General features: G+C 45.4%; 1 protein-coding gene across 2 annotated transcripts; it reads left to right on the forward strand.

The window, feature by feature from the left end:
- Positions 1–12360: 12360 nt before the first annotated feature.
- On the forward strand, positions 12361–21338 carry LOC124251522 (cationic amino acid transporter 3-like). 2 transcript variants are annotated; one of them, XM_046684398.1, is made up of 12 exons: positions 12361–12437; positions 14976–15381; positions 15987–16145; positions 17213–17390; positions 17622–17734; positions 17899–18121; positions 18291–18430; positions 18536–18638; positions 18829–19031; positions 20215–20381; positions 20704–20812; positions 20964–21338. In XM_046684398.1, exons 2-12 carry the CDS (start codon positions 15009–15011, stop codon positions 21074–21076), a joined length of 1881 nt encoding a protein of 626 aa, XP_046540354.1. In that variant the 5' UTR covers positions 12361–12437; positions 14976–15008; the 3' UTR covers positions 21077–21338. The 2 variants fall into 2 exon arrangements, with proteins under 2 accessions (XP_046540354.1, XP_046540355.1); XM_046684399.1 differs by having other exon boundaries at positions 12363–12437; positions 14979–15381.
- Positions 21339–22468: the final 1130 nt, after the last annotated feature.

The following is a 22468-nucleotide window of genomic DNA, read 5'->3' on the forward strand; positions in this document are numbered from 1 at the left end:
TGGGCCCTGAGCTAACATCCGTGCCCATCTTCCTCTACTCTATAAGTGGGACACTTGCGACAGCATGGCTAGACAAGCAGTGTGTAGGTCTGCACCTGAGATCTGAACCAGCAAACCCCAGGCCACTGAAGTGGAACGTGCTAATTTAACTGCTGCGCCACTGGACTGGCCCCTGCCTTATTTGTCTTGAGCACATTTATCACTTCTTAGCATCAAATTACCTATCTCTTTGTTGTCTTTTTCTTTTACTGAATGTAAGATCTATAAAATCAGGGCCTCTTTTGTTTACTGCTGAATTCATTCATTTATTTAACAAATAGTAAGTGACCGACTATTCCAGTCACTATCATAGACCCCAGGGATGTAGAGGACACAAACAAACCCACACGGGTTTATGGTTTAGGGAAATTACATCATCCTTCAGGTGGAATGCAACTAAAGCATGGAGAAGTTTTAAGCCTGTGACCTGATTCAAGCAATCAATTAATCACTTCACTCAATTGATCTTCAGCAATTTATTGAGCTCTTTACGTCTAGTCTCTGTGGACACAGGGATGAAAAACAGTCATTGTCTCCATGGAGGTTATTTTTCCCCTGGTCGAGGACTCTCATGATAAATTAGTAAACATAAACAAATTCATATTTTTATTTTTTAATTTTTTTAATTTTTAATTTTTTTGCTTTTTCCCCCAAACTCCCCCAGTACATAGTTGTATATTTTAGTTGTGGGTCCCTCTAGTTGTGGCATGTAGGATGCCACCTCAGCATGGCCTGATGAGCGGTGCCATGTCCACACCCAGGATCCAAACCAGCGAAACCCTGGGCCGCTGAAGCGGAGTGCGCCAACTTAACCACTTGGCCACGCAGCCTGCCCCAAATTCGTATTTTTAGAGAGTGATGAGTGATGAAGAGAATAAAGCAAGATAGTAATGGGGAATACGTGGGAGGGAGTGTGGGGTCACGGCAATAATCTAGTTATGCTGATCAATGAGTCCCCTCACAGGAGCGAATTGAATGTTGAGAAGGATATATCCTGATGTATATACTAGGTCCTAATCTTCCCCAAATAACCAGTACCCAAAAGACCACTAAGATGACTCCATTTGGAAAGCCTCCAACTCATTTATTGGGTGACATGAAGGTGGCTAGTTTTGAGTGGACCCAGAGGAAGGTTAGGCCGTGCAGCATGTCCAGGCTGGTGGTACTAAGCTCCTTGACACTTGGGGTACATATTACAGCAGTTCCAACGGTGTCTAGCAGTATCCGTGGTGATGAGGATGCTCTGAAGTCGTTGGCAAGCACCTGTTCAAGAATCACAGTGCAAATTCCAGAGTCCTGGAGCAAGGCCGTGCCTTCTGCAGCAGAGAACGACTCACTATTTGAAATGCGGTTCCTGGCATGCCACTGAGCCATAATAGATACTGAACACCTGAAATGGGACATCAAGAAAAGCCCATCGTTATCTGGGTGCAGTTCGACCCTCCAAGCATAGCATTGGGTGGGTGCGGCAGCAATCTGTTGTACAATGGAAGACAGCCGAGCGGGTCCAGAGGGCACAAGTTAGTTACATGAACTATTGTCACAGACTCCCATGTCACCTAATACAGTTGTACTGATATCTCTTCTACTCACACTTGTGGTCTTATGGGGTTTCCTATGACCAGCTGATAGAGAAGGAGAAAACACCAGTCTGCTTCACAGGTGGGTCAAGTCAACATGTTGGCACTAGCTGAAAGTTAACTGCAGCTCCTTCACAGTTCTTCTCAGAGGTGGCCGTATAATCGTTAGCGAAAGGAACTTATCCCAGTGGGCAGAGCTGGGACCAGTATCCATGGTTTCCCACTTTGTATGAAGAGAGGTGTGGCCTGAAATAGGTTATATATGGGCTCCTGAGCAGTGGAAAATTGCCTGGCTTGTTGGTTAGGGAAAAGAATAAGATTGAAAGATGAAGCCAAAGAAGTCTGTGGGCAAAGTAGGTCAATGGACCTATGAGAAAGGGCATGAAGCATGTAGATCTTTGTGTCTCAGGTTGATGCCCTCCAGAGAGCATTCCCCACAGAGAAGGACCTCAACAACCAGGGAGAGGATGCTATATTTAGTGGATGTAATCTAGACTCTTTCCTCAGACCAGCCCTTGTGTAATGAGCCACGAACAGGGACATAGTAATAGGAGTGGAGGCTACAGATGGGCCCAATAGCATGAGCTTCCTCTCACCTAAGCAGATCTAATTATTGCTGCTTCAGAATTCCTGATCTCTTCACCGTGAAGACCTCGGTATGGCACTACACTTCAAGGAGAACAACTAACCACTTATGGGCAAATTGACGACATGAGGTCCCTCCCACTCTGGAAAGGGAAGTGATGGAAATGATTCATACTGGAATGAATGCATATCCTCCATATGGGTTTACTTTTTTTGCCCATGGTGCCTTCACCAGCACTACTCTCTTAGAGCCTATGGAATGCCTTCTTTCCTGATATGAGATCTTACATAATACCACCTCAGACCAAGTGATTCATTTCGTGCTGAAGATGTTACATTGATATGTGCATGACTATGAAATCCACTGTTCATATCATATATTTCATTACACAGAAATCGCTGCTCCAGTGGAATGATGGGATGGCTTGTTAAAGGCTCAGCTCAGGTACCAGCTCAGGAATAACATCCTGTGGAGTTGGGGTGCTGTCCTTCAAGATGCAATATATGCATTCAACCAACAGTCAGTATAAGGCGCTGTGTCCTAAGAGCTAAAATACACAAGTCTAGCTATCAAAGGTGAATGTAGCATTGGCTTTTACTGCTACCATTTCTAGGGACACACTTAAAGAATTTGTGCTTCCTGTCCCCCAGCCTTAGGATCTATGGGATGAGATGCCTTCATTTTCAGAAGGAGAACACTTCTAACAGGAAACATGGTAAGGATTCCTGCCTGGTTAGTTTGGGCTTTTCATGCTGATTAGTGGGCAGAGAAATGAGTTACTTCACTGGCATGGATAACCAATCTGGTCATTACGAGGAACTAGGGTTACTGCTACATAGTGGGGTTGGGAAGGCATATATCGAGAACTCAGAGGATTCCCTATGCTCAACAATCATGGTGAACAGGAAATTGCACAAGTACAGCCCAATAAAAGAAAGTGACTGAGATAACACCAAGGGAAGGTGACATAAGACTCAGGAGAATTAGAGAGTCTTGATACCTGGTATCAAACCTTATTAATAATTCCAAGGATACAGCTAATTGCAAGACACAGGCAAAGCAGAGAGAAATATGAGACAACCAACACAGCTGCTCAGGCCCTTCCTGCCACATTAGAATGATCCTCGGCCCTGATTTAAAATATGAGGTCTTCATTTAAGTGATAAATAAATGTGGGGGCCTCACTTAAGCATAGCTAGTTATTTTGATCCACATCTTGCTCTCTCCCTTTTATTCTTTGATAATTAAATAGCAGACACTGAAATTTTCCACTGGTCCATGCCTCATAAACCCTTAAATTCCAGGTTTGTTGACTATAAGCCATCTAGAAAGACCAGGTATATCCTGTTAATAGATAAGGACTCTGAGTCGTTCTCCTCCAATAAATGCCATGAGGACGTCTGAGTAGCATGTTTACAGAGAGGTTTGACCAAGTCATTTGTCCTTGGGTAACACCAAGATAGAAAGAATGGATTAAAGATCAGCTGCTAACTCTTTCCTTCCTAGCAACCTAGGATTTAGACCTCTCAGAAATGAAGGCCTGAATCGCCCCATCAGACAAATGGCTTAGACAAAATGCGGTGCTGATCCATCATGACAGAATCTAGAAGATGTGGTGGAAGAGAGAGATGAATGTCAGTAATGGTATTGGGACTAAGCTACCATGGGGACTGTGGCTTGTTCCACTAACCATACTGTATCGAGAATTTTATAGAGATTGTGGCTGAATCCTTCCTGAAGGACTCAATGACGAGGTGGAACTTAATATGGGAATGAGCATATTTAAGAAGCACAAGGATTGTGCAGTAGCAGATGTCAATATCACATCCCCTTGGTATGCCTCTAATTTCAGTCTGAGCTTCACTGTACAATCTCACGTAAACATAAACACACTTTATCCTGCCATAATCTCATCTCAAGCACGGGCCATGCATCCTTCTGCATTCAGTCCAAGTCTTTTCTGATCCTCTTTACCCCAAAGAAAATAACAGCCCATAATTGCAGAAAGTCATTGCCAGCCCTGGTGGTCTAGTGGTTAAGATTCGGTGCTCTCATTGATGTGGCTTATGTTCATTTTCTGGTCAGGAAACCACACCATCCATCTGTCGGTTGTCATACTGTGGCAGCTGTGTGTTGCTGTGATGCTGAAAGCTCTGCCACCAGTATTTCAAATACCAGCAGAGTTGCCCATGGTGGCCAGGTTTCAGCAGAGCTTCCAGACTAAGACAGACTAGGAAGAAGGACCTGGCCACCCACTTCCGAAATAGGTCATGAAGACCCTATGAATAGCACTGGAGCATTGTCTGATGTAGCACTGGAATGTGAGAGGATGGCACCAGAAGACCAGGCAGGGCTCTGCTCTTGTGTACACAGTGTCACTAGGAGTTGAAACCAACTCCATGGCACTAACAACAAATTGCTTCCAGGGGTAACCCTCAGCCAATGGGGGTGAAATTTGGTACATAAATGTCCCAACCTCCCATCTTTCTGGCAGGGGATTATATGAGTCATCATATATACTCTGTAGTAGGTTCAAAGGAATCAAGCCTCCATTGCTCACATCGTGGATTTCACCTTCCTTCTCTACCTTGCTCTCTCTGCTGCCTCCCTCTTGTCTTTTGGGATCAGTTTTCAAATAAAAGTCTTAAACTCAAGTCCTTGTGTCAGGCTCTGATTTGGGGAACCTAAATTAAGACAGTGTCATTCTGATAAACTGAATGGGGAAGAGGTGTGAGAAACAGACACAAAAGTGGAAGATCTTCATCCTGCCAAACAAATGAATCTGTTAGAGATAAAATAGCCAGAGCACAGAAGATCAGAGACAGAACAATGGGAAGAAATGAGAGTTCATGCCATTGCTTTTCCCACACATTGCTTTCTCTCCAATTGTTGGTACTGCCTTACCCTACATTTAACATAGTCTTTTTAGGGGAAAGATATGGTGGATCAGGAGTCTATCAAAATGCATGTGGTGAAGAGAAAAACTGTTCACTGGAAATAACAAAAGTTCTACCAGCGACCCCAAATCTGTCTCCACATCTTCTTCAAGTCAGTTCAAGAAGACACATCCATGATGATTCCTGCTCTAACTGAAAATAAGAGAGTTCATGAGTGAGGGATCAAATCAATGGCTAGAACTTAGGAGTTCCAAATGCTGAGACGAGGGTGTTCCACGCCATGGAATTGGGAACTGAAATTGAGGTCTGATGGAAGGTTACCAGACTGGCCTGCAGGGATCCTGTGACTGTGAAACACAGAGAGCAGAGTCCACAGAGGCGGAGGAACAAAAGCGAGATGAGCAGGTCGGAGCAGGAGTCTAGGAGCTGTGTGGTGGGGGGATCTTTCCGGGGCAGGGATTGGAGGATGTGTGGGTGAAATGTTGGCCTTGATCTTGGTCACACTGGCCTTGACTTATCATCCAAGCCTTCACTGTTGTTCTCTCTGCTGCTGCTTTTATGCCCCTCCTCTTTCCCGATTGAGTCTAGCCCCTGTTTAACCAGAACTGGGGAATGTGCAATGGGTAGGCTGCCTCAAGAGTTCTCCTCTTCCTTCCAAAGGTGGCTGCTTTGGGGTCAGAACATTTGCTTCACACCTCTTCATCCTAGAGAAAATGAAGAGGACCCCTCCCCACTTGCCTCTGGCTAGGTGTTTCCAGAAGGAATAAAGGAGATCTGGGATGGAAATGAAAGGATTACAAGAAAGGAGAAAGATCAAGAACCTTGAAGGAGGATGGAGACAGAGATAAATCTGTCTCAGAGGATCTTTTGTGGAGTTCAACAAGGTTACTCCGTGGCTTGGTCAGAAGATCCAGGCTTAGGGTATTCTGAATGGGGTCTGGAGCGTGGGGTCCTCAGGGATTATCCTGAAAGGTTTTGGGGCCTTGGAGACCCTTAGGAAATTCCTGGAATGAGGTTAAGAGTGCATCTGATAGGCCCAGAGTGGGGACGGGTTCTTTATTCAAGAAAGCATCTTGGTACTTGGAAATACCCTGGTTGAACAGATTCAAGGGAAGGATGGAATACATAATTGGTGGGTCCTGTACATCGGTGGCATTCAAATTCTTTTACCTGGGTCTCATAATAAGAAATAGATTTTCCAACATGACCCACTACACACACATACGTATAACTAAAAACTTGTACATGCACATTGATCTGTTCTAATCTGCCTTTGTCTACTCTCTTTTTAAGATCTAAATATAGTGAACACATTAATTTCATGATCCACTAATCTGTCATCATCTGGAGTTTGAAAAACTGCTGAAATGGGGAAAGGACAGTCTTTTCAGTAAATGGTGTTGGGACAACTGAATATTCATATGAGAAAAAAAGGTATTTGACCTCTACCTATACATAAATTAATTCTAGTGGGTTGTGGACATAAATGTGAAAGGCAGAACATTAAAGCTTACAGATGAGCTTCATGACTTTAGGCTAGGAAGACATCTCTTAAACAGAAGGAAAAAATACTAACTATATAATGAAAACAGGATTTCGAAGAGATATCTGCACTCCCATATTTATCACAGCATTATTCACAATAGCCAAGATATGGAGACAACCTAAGTGCCCATCAATGGTGAATGGATAAAGAAAATGTGGTCTACATACACAAAGGAATATTATTCAGCCATGAGCAAGGAGGACATCCTGCCATTTGTGACAACATGGGTAGACCTTGAGGGCGTTATGCTGAGTGAGGCAAGTCAGACAGAGAGAGACAAGTACTGTATGTCATTACTTATATGTGGAATCTAAAAAAGCCAAACTGGTGGAAACAGAGTAAAATGGTGGTTATCAGGGGATAGGGGTTGGGGGGGATAAGACAGATGTTGTTTCAAGGTACAAACTCACAATGAGTAGTAAATAAGCCATAGAAATCCAATCCACAGGGTAATGAATATAGACAACAATATTGTACTATAATCATCAAACACGCTAAGAGACCAGAACTTAATTATTCCAACTACTAAAAAGAAAGGATAATTATGTAATATGGTAGAGGTGCTAATTATTGCTACAATGGGAATCATATCATAATATATAAATGTATCAAATTAACATGTTGTATACCTTAAATCTATATACAGTGTCATATGTTAAATATATTTAATAAAACAAATACTAAGTATGAAAGACTGAAACATTTCGTTGTATTAAAATTAAGGATTTATGTTAATCAAAACACTGATTCCCCACAACATAATGGTAGGCACCTAAATCTGAATCTCCCTTCATCCTTTAAAAATCAGACCCATCAACAGAAGGACAAATAAGATCACCCATTGTCCACAGCGATGGCATAACAGATGGATCTTGATCCTACCTCATCCCACACATGAAAATCAAACACAAATAAATTACAAATCTACAATAAGAAGGTAAAACAATACTTTTCTTTTTGTTTTAAAACAATACTTTTTTAGACGGCAATATAGAAGAACACTTTTATGGTACAGGAGTAGGCTAAGATTTACTAAAAAGGATACAAAAATTTTTACAATGAAGAAAGAGATATAAATAAGACTCTGTTAAAATGAAGGACTTCTGTTCTTAAAAAGACATCATTAAGAAAGTGAAAAGGCAATCTGCAGAGTGAGAACAGATGTGTTTAACAAAGGACCCACATCCAGATGACAAAGAACCCTTACAAATCAGTAAGGAAAGACACCAATCCCACAGAGAAATGAGCGGAAGACTTGGACAGAAAAACAAGGCAGGAAGGAGTGACGTCAGCATCACAGCGGCGTGACAGTTCTCCTCTTTATCCCCCCTTTTATTTTTATTTATTTATTTTTTGTTTATTTTATTTTATTTTATTTTATTTTATTTTATTTTGAGGAAGATTAGCCCTGAGCTAACATCTGCTGCCAATCCTCCTCTTTTTGCTGAGGCAGACTGGCCCTGAGCTAACATCCATGCCCATCTTCCTCTACTTTACATGTGGGATGCCTGCCATAGCATGGCTTACCAAGTGGTGCACAGGTCCGCAACCGGGATCCAGGCCAGAAGCCCGGCCACCAAAGGAGAACGTGGGAACTTAACCACTGCACCACCAGGCCAGCCCTATCCCCTCTTTTAAACAAATGAGATATACATTCAGGAACAAAAGTGCCTTTGTGGGTGTTGTGGGATCTAGCACCAAACACCAAGGGACCCAAGAGGGGTCTCACCCACCTGTGCATCCGGCAACAGGCAGGCAGACCTCTGTATGGGATGTGGAACCTGCGGGGCCAGTGAACCTGCCTAGACCCCTCTTAGGGTGGTCAGCGGGGGACAAAATCTGGAGAATGCTGACCTGTGCAGATTCCCATTCAGGAGAGAGAATTTGCAGAGGTCCAGCCTTCTGGAGAAGAAATTCCAGCATGCCACTGGAGAAAAAAACAGAAACAAAAACACAACCAACAAATCCCCAAAACCCAAAAAACAAAACGAGTTTGGTGGCAGTGGATGCCTCAGGAAGAGAAACTTTCCCAGTGGGTCCCCCTCCCCCAAGGAAACACTGCGCGGGGCTGATCCATCTGGTGGGAGTGACCTGTCCCATGGAGGGGGGCAGGAGGTGGCGGCGGGGGGGCGGGGGGGTTGGGGGAGCGGGAGGTTGCGGGCGGTTGGGGGAGGAAGAGAGCGGTGAGATAGGGCCCCGCTACCCGGGGACACGGGTGGAGAAACTTGTTTCGCTACGGCAGCACCCAGAGTACTGCGGAGGGACCTACATGTCTAGGGAGAGGAAGGACATTGGCAAAGAGGCAGATAAAAATTTCAAAGGGCATTAAAGGGATTGCTCTCAGCAGGGAGTCCACCCGGGAACCTCTGGGTTTACCACACCTGAGGATCTCCCTACGGGGTCCCTGGGCATCCTCAACGCCTGGAGTGCTAAACGCACCCCTCCCCGCACTCTGCGGGGGCCGCTGGTGCGAGCGTCCCTGTGCAGCCAGAGAGAGCTCGGGTAGACAGGGATCTCGCTCAGCAAACAGGACACGGTCTACAGCTAGGGAGAAACCACAAACTTGAGCTATAGTGCCACCTTCTGGAAAACAAAAGAGGTATTTAATAGCCAGCCCGGTGAGTTGTAAGAACCAGAAGAGACATAAAAGCTTAAGAATTCTGCCACAAGAGGGAGCAAGAAGAGCGGAGCAGGTGTACCAACGCAAAGAGAGAAAACCAGATAATAATATCATCGAACAGAATACCCCATCTGAAGGTGACTAGTAAAGATTTAAGGAGGTGTCTGCTACTTCAAATGCAAAAGCACCAATGCCAAACTACAAGGAACGAAAAATCATGGAAACGTTTTTTAGTGGAAACATGCCACTATAAAGAGAAAATAATTCTTTAATAACCAACGTTAAAGGCACAGAATTTTGTGATCTAGCAGATAAAGAATTCAAAACTGCTGTTTCTTTATTACAGATTTTTTTTTCCCCTGAGGATCATTTGCCCTCAGCTAACATCTGTTGCCAATCTTCCTCCTTTTTTATGTGAGCCCTGCCACAGCGAGGCCACTGACAGGGCAGTGCTGTAGGTCTGTGCCAGGAAGCAGAGTGCATTGAACTTGATCACTAGACCACTAGGGCTGGCCCCAAATTGCTGTTTTGAAGAAACTCAATGAACTACAAGAATACTCAGAAAGATAATTCAGAGAAATCTCAAGAAAAAAAATCAAAATGGGATTTTTACAAGAGGTAGAAATCATAAAAAAGAATGTAACAGAAATTCTGGAACTGAAGAATTCAATGAATGAAATGAAAAATGCAGTAAGGAGCATCTTCAGTAGAGTACAGCAGATGGAAGACAGAATATGTGATTAGAGGACAGGAATTTTGAAATAATCCATTTAGAGGTGAACAAAGAAACAATGAAAAGGAGTGAAGAAAGCCTACCTGATCTATGGAATTCCATCAAAAGTACAAATATCACAATAATCAGGGATCCAGAAGGAGAAGAGAAGAAGAAGAGAGCAAAAATTTATTTAAAGAAATAACTACTCAGAAATTCCCAAACCTGGGGGGAGAATTGGACATCCAAATACATGAAGCTTATAGACCACCTGATGATCCCAATGCAAAAAAAAACCTTCTTCAAGAAATATTATAATGAAACTGTCCAAAATCAAGGACTTGGGGCCGGCCAGTGGCACAGCAGTTAAGTGCACACATTCCACTTTGGCGGCTGGGGTTCGCAGGTTTGGATCATGGGTGCGGACATGGCACTGCTTGGCATGCCATGCTGTGGTAGGCATCCCACATATAAAGTAGAGGAAGATGGACACGGATGTCAGCTCAGGGCCAGGCTTCCTCAGCACAAAAGAGGAGGACTGGCAGTAGTTCGCTCAGGGCTAATCTTCCTAAGAAAAAACAAAAACGAAAAACCTCCCCTCTCTCTTGGGAGTGGCCCCTCTCCGAAGTGCGAATTTCTGGCAGCCTTATTCCTCAGAATTTCCTGCTTTTAGTCAGATAAGGGAAGCTCCGAGAAGGCTTCTCTCTGCAGCTGGTGAATCTCAATTGTCTTCCGTTTAAAATAATCTTCATTCCTACTCTGGGGTGCACAGAACCAATGAAAACTCTCCGCAACAGCTTAAGCCACTTCATTCTATCTTATCCTTGTGCGCTTCGCTTTTAAGAAATTAATGTAAGACTCAAGTACTACGTTTAAATCCCATTTTGGTGGTTCGTGTCCAGTGGTTTAGCATGTGGGTTATTTGAAGCCTGTCATAATCTGGTCTGTCAGTCCTTCGCCAGCAGCCTCCGCGGCACGACTCTCGGCTCCCGTGTTTTCCTCCCGTGAACCAGTAGCACTCGCTACATCTCACATCGCCTTGCCCTTCTCTGCCTGCATCCTCAGCCCTCTCAGCAAACCGAGCTCCTTGCAGCACGGGACCAAATCACACTCGTCTTTATCTGCTTCGGTACCTGCGTGCGCAAGGCTGGGCGCATGCGCAATGCTTGTGACATGCTTTTGCGGCGTGAAATAACAATCACAGATTTTAAGCTCCCCTTCTTCCAGTTGCGGCCCAGCTCTGCTTGGGGGTCCCCGACACTTGAGTGCCTAGGTCACATGCAGACTGGACAGCTGAGGAGCATAAGACTGGGAGGGAGGAGGGCTGTGAGTGGGGTCCCCTGTTACAACAGCTCCCTACTTCCCAGGTTCTTTGATGATCAAATGGATTCAACCGTTTGAAAATCTTTTCTTTTTTTTTTCTTTTTTTAATCAGTTTCATTTCTGTACTTTTTTTTTTAAGATTTTATTTTTTTCCTTTTTCTCCCCAAGGCCCCCCAGTACATAGTTGTATATTCTTCGTTGTGGGTCCTAGTTGTGGCATGTGGGACGCTGCCTCAGTGTGGTTTGATGAGCAGTACCATGTCCGCGCCCAGGACTCGAACCAACGAAACACTGGGCCGCCTGCAGCGGAGCGCGCGAACTTAACCACTAGGCCACGGGGCCAGCCCCTGAAAATCTTAGAACCATGTGATCCAGCGATTCTACTTCTGGGTACACACCCGAAAGAATTGAAAGCAGAGTCTCAAAGACACATTGTAGACTCATGTTCATAGCAGCATTATTGGTAATAGCTAAAACATGGAAGCAACGCAAATGCCTGTGACCACTGAATGGATAAGCAAAATGTGGTACACCTATTTAACAGAATATTATTCAGCATTATAAAGGAAGGAAATTTTGACACACGCTACAACATGGATCGACCTTGTGGAAATTACACTGAGTGAAATAAGCCTGAAACGAAATGACAAATATTGGATGATTCCGCTTCTAGAGAGGTCAAATTCATAGACAGACAGTAGAATGGTGGTTGTCAGGGGCTGGGGGAGGGGGAAGGGCGAATCGTTTAATGGATTCACAGTTTGCAAGATGAAAAGAGTTCCCGGGTTTGGTTGCACAAAGTGTGAATTTAACGCTACTGAACTGCACACTTAAAAATGGTGAAGACGGTAAATTTTATGTTATGTATATTTTACCACAGTTAAAAAAAAAAAATGTCTTAGAACCATCCCTTGAGGGTAACCTCGTCAACGTCTGACGGTATCACTGCAGATGCGCTCCGCCCCGCCCCGCCCCTTCCCACCTTACCCGCCCAGGGATTAAGCGTTGTCTTTTGTGCGCCTTGGCTCCCAGCTGCGCTTTTTAGAGATATCTATCAGCTCCTTCCCACCGCGGCTTAAACTCAGCCTCACTGACCCCGACCCAGTGCTCCAGGCTCTCTGCTCCAACAACTCGGTAAGTCTTGGGTAACTTCCCCTCTGTAGGAGTCAGGGTGCCCGAGTTTGGATATTGCTAAAGAGACCTCAGCAACCCAAGCGTCCGGTTGCGTCAGCCTGGCTCCAGCCTGAGTGTGAAAGACTCATTTTCCAGATGAAAGCGGGAGCTGGGAGCTGTGTGTGAGAAAGGGTGGTGGGGGGGCGGGGGGGGGGGGGGGGGGGAGACTGAGTGTCTGGAGGCTCAGACAGTTTTTTTGGCTTGTGTTAAAACAATATTAAAGATGAACACTTATATAGGGTTTATAGTGTGTGGACCACTGATTTCGGTCTCCTATACATGGGTTTGCCACACCCAGCAGCTCCATGAAGCTGGCTCTATTATCACAGCATTTTAAAAAAAGTGTGGTAAGACACCTAACATAAAATTAACTATCTTAACCATTTAAAAAAAAATTTCTTTATTTATCAAGAGAAACTATTCCTTAGCCCATATATTCATGTTTCATAATTCAGGCACACAGGTTAATGAGTGACAAACTTCCATGGAACTCAAACCAAAGAAATTCTTTACATTCCAAAGTCACTTTGCACTCTGAAAGAGACCAGCTTTCCTCAAAATCTTTCCTGGAATCACAATTTCTGTAGGAATCTGCATCTGCCTTCTTTCTTGGTACAGCCACAGCAAACTTACAGAAAGCCGCAACCTCCAGGAATACACTGAATGCTCTAATAATATGAAATCGCAGATGCCTGGCCAGAAGGTCACCCATCTGAGCTTTCGTCAAAGCACTGGAGGTCGTGGTAGTTATTCTCAGGTCCTCGGTGCCTGCCCGCCACCTTCCTGAGGTCACGGCAGGGGCACACAGAGGTCGATGACAGTGAGAGGTCACGGCTGGGATGCAGTCACGACTCAGCTCCAAGGCAGACCTGGCGCAGGGAGGGGGAGGTGGCAGCTACGGAAACCTAAATGAGGGATGGGACAGAACTCACCTTAACCATTTTTAAGTGTACTGTTGAACATCTTAACCATTTTTAAGTGTACAGTTCAGTCCTGTTAAAGTATATTTACATTGTTGTGTGATGGATCTCCAGAACTTCTTCCATCTTGCAAAACTGTAACTCTGTCCTCATTTAACACTCAGTCCCTCTAGCTCCTGGCAGCCACCATTCTACTTTCTGTCTCTATGAATCTGACCGCTCTCTAGGTACTTCACAGAAGTGAAATCATGGAATATTTGTCTTTTTGTGATTGGCTTACTTCACTTAGCATAATGTCTTCAGGGTTCATGGAGTTGTAGCATGTGTCAGAATTTACTTACTTTGTAAGACTGGGTCACATTCCATTGAGTGTATATACCACATTGTGTTTATCCATTCCTCCGTGGATGGACGTATGGGTTGCCTCCATCTTTCTGCTGTTGTGAATAACGCTGCTGTGACCATGGGTGCACAAATATCTCTTGGAGACCCTACTTTCAATTCTTTTGGGTATACACCCAGAAATGGAACGGCTGGTTCATATGGTAATTCTATTTTTAATTTTTTGAGGAATTGCCATACTTTATCCATAGCAGCTGCACCATTTTACATTCCTACTAACAGTGCACAAGTGTTGGTCAGCAGCATTTGAAGAAGAAGGAAACGGATCCAGAGATGTAAGTGACTTGTTCAAAGGCACACAGCTAGCAGTGATGCCAAAATTCCAGTCAGTTTCCTGCCTCCTGAATCTTTCCTTTTAACCAAAATGCTAAATGAACTTTCTATTTTGAGGGGCAGAAGCCCCCTGACAATACTTGTGCTGACTGGCTCAGCCCTGCCCACCAGAGCGGTGTCCTCAGGAGACACTCCTTGATCGAAGGAGTAGGAAACAAACTGCTGACATTTCTGATTCAGACTGAAGATTAGTCCTCCCTCCCTCCAGGCAACTGGGAGGCCACTCTGCTTTGTTGTCTTGACTGATCTGGGCTAGACTCTCTCCCTCCCTATAAATCCCATCACATTTCACCCTGACTTTGACTTCCAATTCCTTTTCACTCTGCAAGCTAGGAAACAAAGCTATCAGGCTTCAGGATCTTTGGCAAAGACATGGGTGGAGCGTGAGCTGTCTGATGCCAAGTGCCATCTATAGTCTCTTCACAGGTATCAAGTAAGGGAGGGAGTAATGATGGTAATCATTTTCCTGCTTTATAGAGGAAGGGAGGAAAAGAGTGGGATGGAGCTGGTGCACAATCAGATAACACGGCAGAGCTGGACATGGAGCTGTGTGATTTGGCTTCAAAAGTCAGCACTCTTATCCACTCAACTCATGGCACTTAAGCAGCTACTATGTGCCAGGCACTGTACTGGGAGCTTTTGCTTGCTTCTCTTCATGCAACCCTTCCAGTAACTTTAAAACATATTAAAAGTCTTCCTTACATTTGAAGAAACTGAGGCTCAGACATGGATGGCTTACCCAGTATGTTCTTTCACCATTGCTCTGTGGAACTGGTCTTATGTCCCACTCCCAGAGCTAAGGGTGGATGCACATTCTTGATGGCTTTCTGTCTTGTTTTCTTAGCAGATCTTAGCCTCCTCTTCAACTCCATCTAGCATGCTGTGTCAGAATGTTCGCCATTTTGGCCAGAAGCTGGTTCGCAGGCGGCCCCTGGAGCCAACCGAGAGGTCTGAGAGTCAACTGGCCCGTTGTCTGAACACCCTAGATCTGGTGGCTTTGGGTGTGGGCAGCACCCTGGGAGCAGGAGTGTACATCCTGGCTGGTGAAGTGGCCAAGGACAAAGCTGGACCAGCGATCGTCCTCTCCTTCTTGGTAGCCGCCCTGTCTTCAGTGTTGTCTGGACTCTGCTACGCGGAGTTTGGGGGCCGGGTACCATGCTCTGGCTCTGCATATCTCTACAGCTATGTCACAGTGGGACAACTGTGTGCTTTCATCACTGGCTGGAACCTCATACTCTCCTATGTCATTGGTGAGATGAAAGGGTTGGGGGGCAGTTGTGGGGGAAACAAGGGACTTAAGATCAGGAACATAGGAGGGGGGGATTGGGGTCTTCCCACTCATCCGTGAGCACTTTGCTATAAACCTTGTGAGAGGAAGTGAGTAACAGTGCAGGAAAACCCTAAAACTTCATTCTACTCAACGCTCTCCTGCTTTCCTTAAATGACTGAACCAAGATAAATGGGAACTGTAGGAGGTGGGGAAGAGTTCTTTGGGATGAGAGGAAGGGAGAGACAAGCTTCATTCCCTCACCTGATTGGAAGTCTTTGCTCAGCTGTCGCCTTTGTGGGATTTTCCCCACGAGTCTATTTAAGACTTCAACCCTCATCTCCCAGCGTCTCCCCATCTCATGTTACTGTTTTCTTGCATAACACTGATCTCCTTCTAACATATTAAACACTTGACTTATTTCGTGAATCATCTGTGTCTATTCTCCCAACACCATGAAAAGAAACTCTTTGAGATTAGGTATTTTGTCTGTTTTTTTTTTCTCTCTCTCTGAAAATATATCCTACGGCACACAGTAGGGGTTCAATTTACATTTTTCGACCAGTGTTCCTCCTTCTGCCACTGCAGGAGCCGCCAGCGTGGCCAGGGCCTGGAGCAGCACCTTCGACAGCCTGACTGGGAACCACATTTCTCGGGTCCTGCAGGGAAGTTTCTCTCTGCATGTGCCCTACGTCTTGGCCGAGTACCCGGACTTTTTCGCGCTGGGCCTGGTGCTGCTGGTCACTGGTGAGGCAGGGGTCAGAGACAGGATGGAAAAAGCGGGCGGCGCTGGGGTGGGAGAGGCTTGGGGTGGTGGAATGGTGGGGGGAGACTGGAAAGAAGGATCTGCCATATGAGAGACAGCAAGGCAGGAAATATACCATTGTTTCCCACCCTCAGCATTATTGGCCTTTTGGGCTGGATCAGTCTTTGGTGTGCAGCGCTGTCCTGTGCATTGTAGATCTTTTTTAAAAATCATTATCAGATGTTGAGTAGCATCCTTAGTCTCTACTCACTAGATGCCAGTGGCACCCAACCCCCCAAATTATGATAGTCGGAATGTCTCCAGACATTGCCAGATGTCCTTTGGGGTACAAAATCACTCCCAGCTGAAAACTACTTAGAATGACAAGTTTTCTTCCTCTGTACTGAGACCAAAGATTTTTTTTTTCAGTTGAGGTGAAATTCACATAACATAAAATGAACTATTTTATTTTGTCATATTTTCCCCAGCTTTATTGAGATATAATTGACATACACCACTGTGTGTAAGTTTCAGGTGTATAACGCAATGACTTGATACACATCTATATTGCAAAATGATTACCACAATAAGAAATTAACCATTTTATTTTATGTTTTTATTTTTTTAAAGATTTTATTTTTATTTTTTATTTTTCCTTCTCCCCAAAACCCCCCAGTACATAGTTGTATATTCTAGTTGTGGGTCCTTCTAGTTGTGGCACATGGGATGCCGCTTCAGCATGGCCTGATGAACGTTGCTAGGTCTGCGCCCAGGATTCGAACTGGTGAAACCCTGGGCTGCCAAAGTGGAGTGCATGAACTTATCCACTCGGCCACGGGGCCAGCCCTGAAACAACCATTTTAACGTGTGTAATTCAGTAGCATGATGTTCTGCAACTGCCACCTGCAGCTAGTTCCAAAGCATTCCATCGTCCCAAAAGGAAACCCTGTACCCAGTGAGCAGTCACTTCCTACCTCCCCCTCCCCCCAGCCCCTGGGCCCCACTAGTCTGCTTTCTGTCTCTATGGATTTAGGAATTTTGGACATTTCATATTCCATCTTTCCCACAGGAATACTGGTTCTGGGAGCTAGTGAGTCAGCCCTGGTTACCAAAATGTTCACGGGCTTGAACCTTTTGGTTCTCAGTTTCATCATCCTCTCTGGCTTCATTAAGGGAGATCTGCACCACTGGCAGCTCACAGAACACGACTACAAATTGGCCACATCTGGATCCAATGACACATCTAGGTTAGGAGGGCAGTCTGCCAAGGTTGTGTGTGTGTGTGTGTGTGTGTGTGTGGAGGGTGCAGAGCTGGAAATAAAGTGATCTGAGCTGACAATCCAGATGATGGGGGCAGGGGTGGGAGTGGGGGCTGGGGGAGGGTAGAGCCCAGGATATGGGGTGCTGACTGAGCAGCCCAGGAGAGATGACTGAACACACCTCATCCATGTCTGTCCTCATTCCTTCTCTCTCTATAGCTTGGGCCCTCTGGGTTCTGGAGGGTTTGTCCCTTTTGGCTTTGATGGGATTCTCCGTGGAGCAGCTACATGTTTCTATGCGTTTGTGGGCTTTGATTGCATCGCCACTGCAGGTAACACGGTCAATTTGTTGCATTAGGGTTTTGGGCAGAGTTTGGGCTGCCCTTGGGCATGGGGTTGGTGGAGGGTTGGCCTGCTTTTGGAGGCGGAAGAGGGAAGAGATTCTGTGCCTTTCCCAGTGTGTTTTCCTGACCCAACACTTCTGCCCTTCCTGCAGGGGAGGAAGCCCGTAATCCCCAGCACTCCATCCCAGTGGGCATCGTGATCTCACTCTTCATCTGCTTTCTGGTGTATTTTGGTGTCTCATCAGCACTAACCCTCATGCTGCCCTACTACCAGATTGATCCTGACAGCCCCTTGCCACAGGCTTTTCTCCATGTCGGATGGGCCCCCGCCACATATGCAGTGGCTGTTGGCACTCTCAGTGCTCTTTCATCCAGGTCAGTGTCAAAGCTTTCTTCCCATCTACTGTCAGATTCCCAGGTGGCCCAGCCCTTGGGACTTAAGAGATGAGAGGGAGAGACACCTTACCCCTTGTAGACTAGGGAGCAGAAGCCCTGGTCTGTTCTGCTTCTCTGTGTCCTCACACGTTTCCATTTTCTCCTCCAGCCTTCTGGGTGCCATGTTCCCTATGCCACGGGTGATCTATGCAATGGCAGACGATGGACTCCTTTTCCGGGGACTTGCCCGGATTCATGCCCACACACACACCCCCATCGCGGCCACCATAGTTTCTGGAATTCTTGCAGGTGAATAAACAAAACCCACTCCTTTGATCAGTTTCTTTAACTTGGATATTTCCAGTAGTTTCTCATCTCCCTTTCTCCACCTTGTTGTTTGCACCCTCATTCCAGCATTGATGGCATTCCTCTTCGAGCTCAGTGACCTTGTGGACCTTATGTCAATTGGAACCCTGCTTGCTTACTCCCTGGTGGCCTTTTCTGTTCTTGTTGTCAGGTGAGACTCCACTCTACCTTGATTGGGGGTCTTGGACTCATGGGGACTGATGAGGAGCTAATCCTCTTCTGCCTTCATGCTGTCTCCTAAGTGTATTGCTATGCTTAGGGTGGGAAAGAGGTGGATTAGGTTCTCTGGTGTTGGAAGAGTAGGGGCTGGTGTTAATACTGTCTTTGTACCTCTAATTCAGGTACCAGCCAGAACAGGATTTAGGCAAGAATGAGAAAACAGAGGTGGAAATAATTGAGATAAAGCCTAAACTTGAAGCAAGTTTGTTGGAATCTGTACCTGAAGTAGGAACCTCCAAGACTCTAAAGAGTCTGTGTAACCCTATCAACACCATCCCCACTCCAAAATCTGGCCGGATTGTCTACGGATGTGCCTTACTGCTTGGTGAGCAGCGCGATTTCTCTTTGGTGGTACTCTGACATTGACAGGATGGGGTGGGAGTGTGTCTCTGGCGGCTGAGGAGTCTTGGAGCAGGCAGTTATGGGGTGGGATATGACCCAAGGTCTTTCTCCAGCCCCCCCCCCCCCCCAAACCTCTCAATATCCCTAATAGGTTGGCATCATCTCCATTTGACAGATGAGCAACTGGGGCTCTGAGGGTTAAATGGCTGGCTAAGGTCACAAGCCTGTATGTGGGTGGGTTCTTGGGTTCCTTCCTATCATGTGCTGTCACTTACAGGCTGTGACTTTTAGCCCAGGCCCTCTCAAGGAGCTGCCTTCTCCTTTCCTTTGTGTGATAAACGTTGACTCTCAGTGTGGGGCAATCTACATAGTGTGCAGAGACTGAGAAAAGATAGGCAAAACCTAGTCTGCGGTGAGGGATCCTGAAAGCTATTCCTGAGCAGTGGAATCCTATTCCTTCACAGCTCAGTGGTCTGAGTGTGTGTGAGGGAAAAGTCTAGAAAGCCTTAAGCACTTCTTCTAGCTGTGACCTCTCCTCACTCTCCTTCCTGTGCTTGCAGGGTTTCACCTACAGCTCTTTCCTCACTTAACCTCTATTCACCCCCAAAATTTCAACGATCATATCTATCCTTTGATCGTATCTATCCTATCCACTGCCTATCATGACCTCCAATTCCTGGCTAAAACTACACTTATCATCGACCACCCACCTCCTATGATCCCCATCTCAAAAAATGACACCGCCAACCGCCATCCACCCAGACCAGAAACTCTGACCTCATCCTAGCACAATTCTCCCCCAACATTCAATCAGCGTTGAGTCCCCTCAATTCCACCACTCAAGATAGCTGTTAGACCCATCGCTCCTCTCCATCCACCATGGCCCTAGGATAGGCTATGGCTCTGAGGCCAACTCTGCCTCATTTCCTTTCTAACCCTGACCTCACCCCTGTGCTTTGTGGCCCGGCCAGATCAGATCAGAAGTAGTTCCCTGAATGCTCCATGTGGTTCCTCTGGCTCCCAGGACTCATCCCTAATAAGTCCTGCTCAGGCTACAAACCCTTAGGTGCCTCCCAGCTCTCCCACTTGCTTGGGAAGTCATCTGACCCAAGGTCTTGACATTTGGCTTCTGGAGTTGGACCTTTTCTCCACCTTGACTCTTGCAGCTCTCCTGCTGACGATCCTGTGCCTGATACTGGCCCAATGGCCCAGCCAACTGTTCTCTGGAGACCCCGTGTGTTCCACAGCAACGGTGCTGCTCCTGCTGCTCATTCTTAGGATCACTTTCATCATCTGGAGACAGCCCCAGAACCCCACTCCTCTTCATTTCAAGGTAGGTGACTTTAAGCCCTCAAACTATCCATCTTGAGTGAATGAACTCTGCATGTTTTGAGGTCTAAAAATTCTTTGCTGGACCAGGGAAGAAAAAGTCGCTAAAACCAATGGATGATTCCCTGATCCACACTCAGTACTTCACTAGTTCCATTTCCTACTACCTGTCTCTCTGGGAACATCCAGTAGGATACCCAATTTGAGGAGGCACTGAATACGCAGCACAAATAGGACTGGAGTCTTCCCTCCCACCTGGGTGGGGTAGGGGATCTCCCTTTCACACTTCTGTGGTGTGTTCAACGATTAACTGACTTTGCTCACAGGTCCCTGGTGTGCCTGTCGTCCCACTGATGAGCATCTTTGTGAATGTTTACTTGATGATGCAGATGACCTTCAGGACCTGGGCCCAATTTGGTGTCTGGATGGTGATAGGTAAGCGGCTTTCTCAGGACAAGAGGCCTCTTGGGTGACTGAGCCAACCATCTTCCTACTATGTTTCCTCAAAACTGTCTCAGATGCCATAACAGGAGGCCTACTGAGAGGGTGCCTACTTTTGCATCTCACTGTCTCACTTCTCTACTAGGATTTGCCGTATACTTTGGATATGGGATCAGACACAGCTTGGAGAAGAACAGTGATGAACAGCCACCAGCTTTAAATTCCCAAGCTCTTGACAGAAACATCCCTAGTGCTTGAACGAGTTTAACCACAGGAAGTGGATGCTGGTGGAATCCTTCCATACCCGGGAGGGATCTTCTGGTTCAAGGAAAGGTTGGAGCCTGTGTGGGGCAGGAAGATGGGATGCCTTTAGAGCCCTGTGTTTATTGCCAGTGGACAGAATGCCTTTAATGTTGTATAATTTTAAGTAAGTTTTAAAAGCATAATAAACATAGAGAAAAGCACATGCTTTGTAAGAATGTGGCAAGATGAATTTTCACAAAGAAAGGACAACAATGTAACCAGCATCCAGAGGAAGAAATAAAGTATGACTTGCACATAAGAAGCGCCTTCTTGTGCCTACTTCCAGTGAAAAGATCGTCAGATAGGAAGAAAGTGCAGGTTTCAACTATATCAAGACTTGTATCAAGAATTGCAATTTAAATATTAAGACACAAATAGGTTGGAAGGAAAGGAAAGGAAGAGAGACATCATGCAAACCATAACAAGAAAGCTGCCACAGCTCTATTAATGTCAGACAAAGACTTTAGGACAGGGTCTAAGAACAGATAAGAATCATTTCAAAATGGTAAAGTGAAATGATCATTTCTATTTCTCCTCAGCTTTACTGAAATATAAATGACATAGAACATTGTGTAAATGATCATTTCTCTTCACTTTTCTGTGGTAGACTCTTTTTGAGTTACGCAACAGAATTAATGAAGAAAAGTTCTAATTGGAAAAAAAATTAATAGATGGAAGAGGATTAACAGAATTAGAAAAATCACCATCTTGCAAGCCCTAATGAAATTACAGGGTTAGGAAACATTAATTAGTGGAGACTGAAACTATTAGGTGAAAGTTTGATGGAAAAAGTTGGTGTCACCTGATTAACATTCTTAACGTGCTAACGTGGGACAGGCAGATATGATGCCTGTGCTGATGCACTGTAATAGGCCATACAGAGCACTTGCCATGATACTTTCTTGATGAAAAATGGAATCAGAATGTAATCAAGCCTCTAGGTCAGCTATCAGTTCACAGAAGATAGGGGACAGTCACATATAAGCCGAAAACAACAGTCAGCCAAAACCAGAACGTGGGCAATTCTCCAGGAAACAGAAGTGGTGCACTTTCTCTAACAATGAAATGACATGACCAGAACTGAAGAGACCATGGTTGTAGAGTAAATGCTATTTACCAGACACAGGAGCCAGATGCTGACATTTGGAGGAACAATCTACCGTCTCTTTTGCCAGACAGAATTTGCCTTCTTTCCCCCGATTTCGTTAGGTGTGGTAACGGCACTGTGGTTATGTTTTAAATATTAAAGATGCATATATTAGTATTTAATGGTAAAACTATGTAAGACTTTGGATGTGCTTTAAAATACCTCAGCCAAGGGGGAAAAAAAAACAACCCTGTTTGGAT

This window comes from Equus quagga, chromosome 13 (genome assembly GCF_021613505.1).
Source record: "Equus quagga isolate Etosha38 chromosome 13, UCLA_HA_Equagga_1.0, whole genome shotgun sequence".
NCBI classification, from domain to species: Eukaryota; Metazoa; Chordata; class Mammalia; order Perissodactyla; family Equidae; genus Equus; species Equus quagga.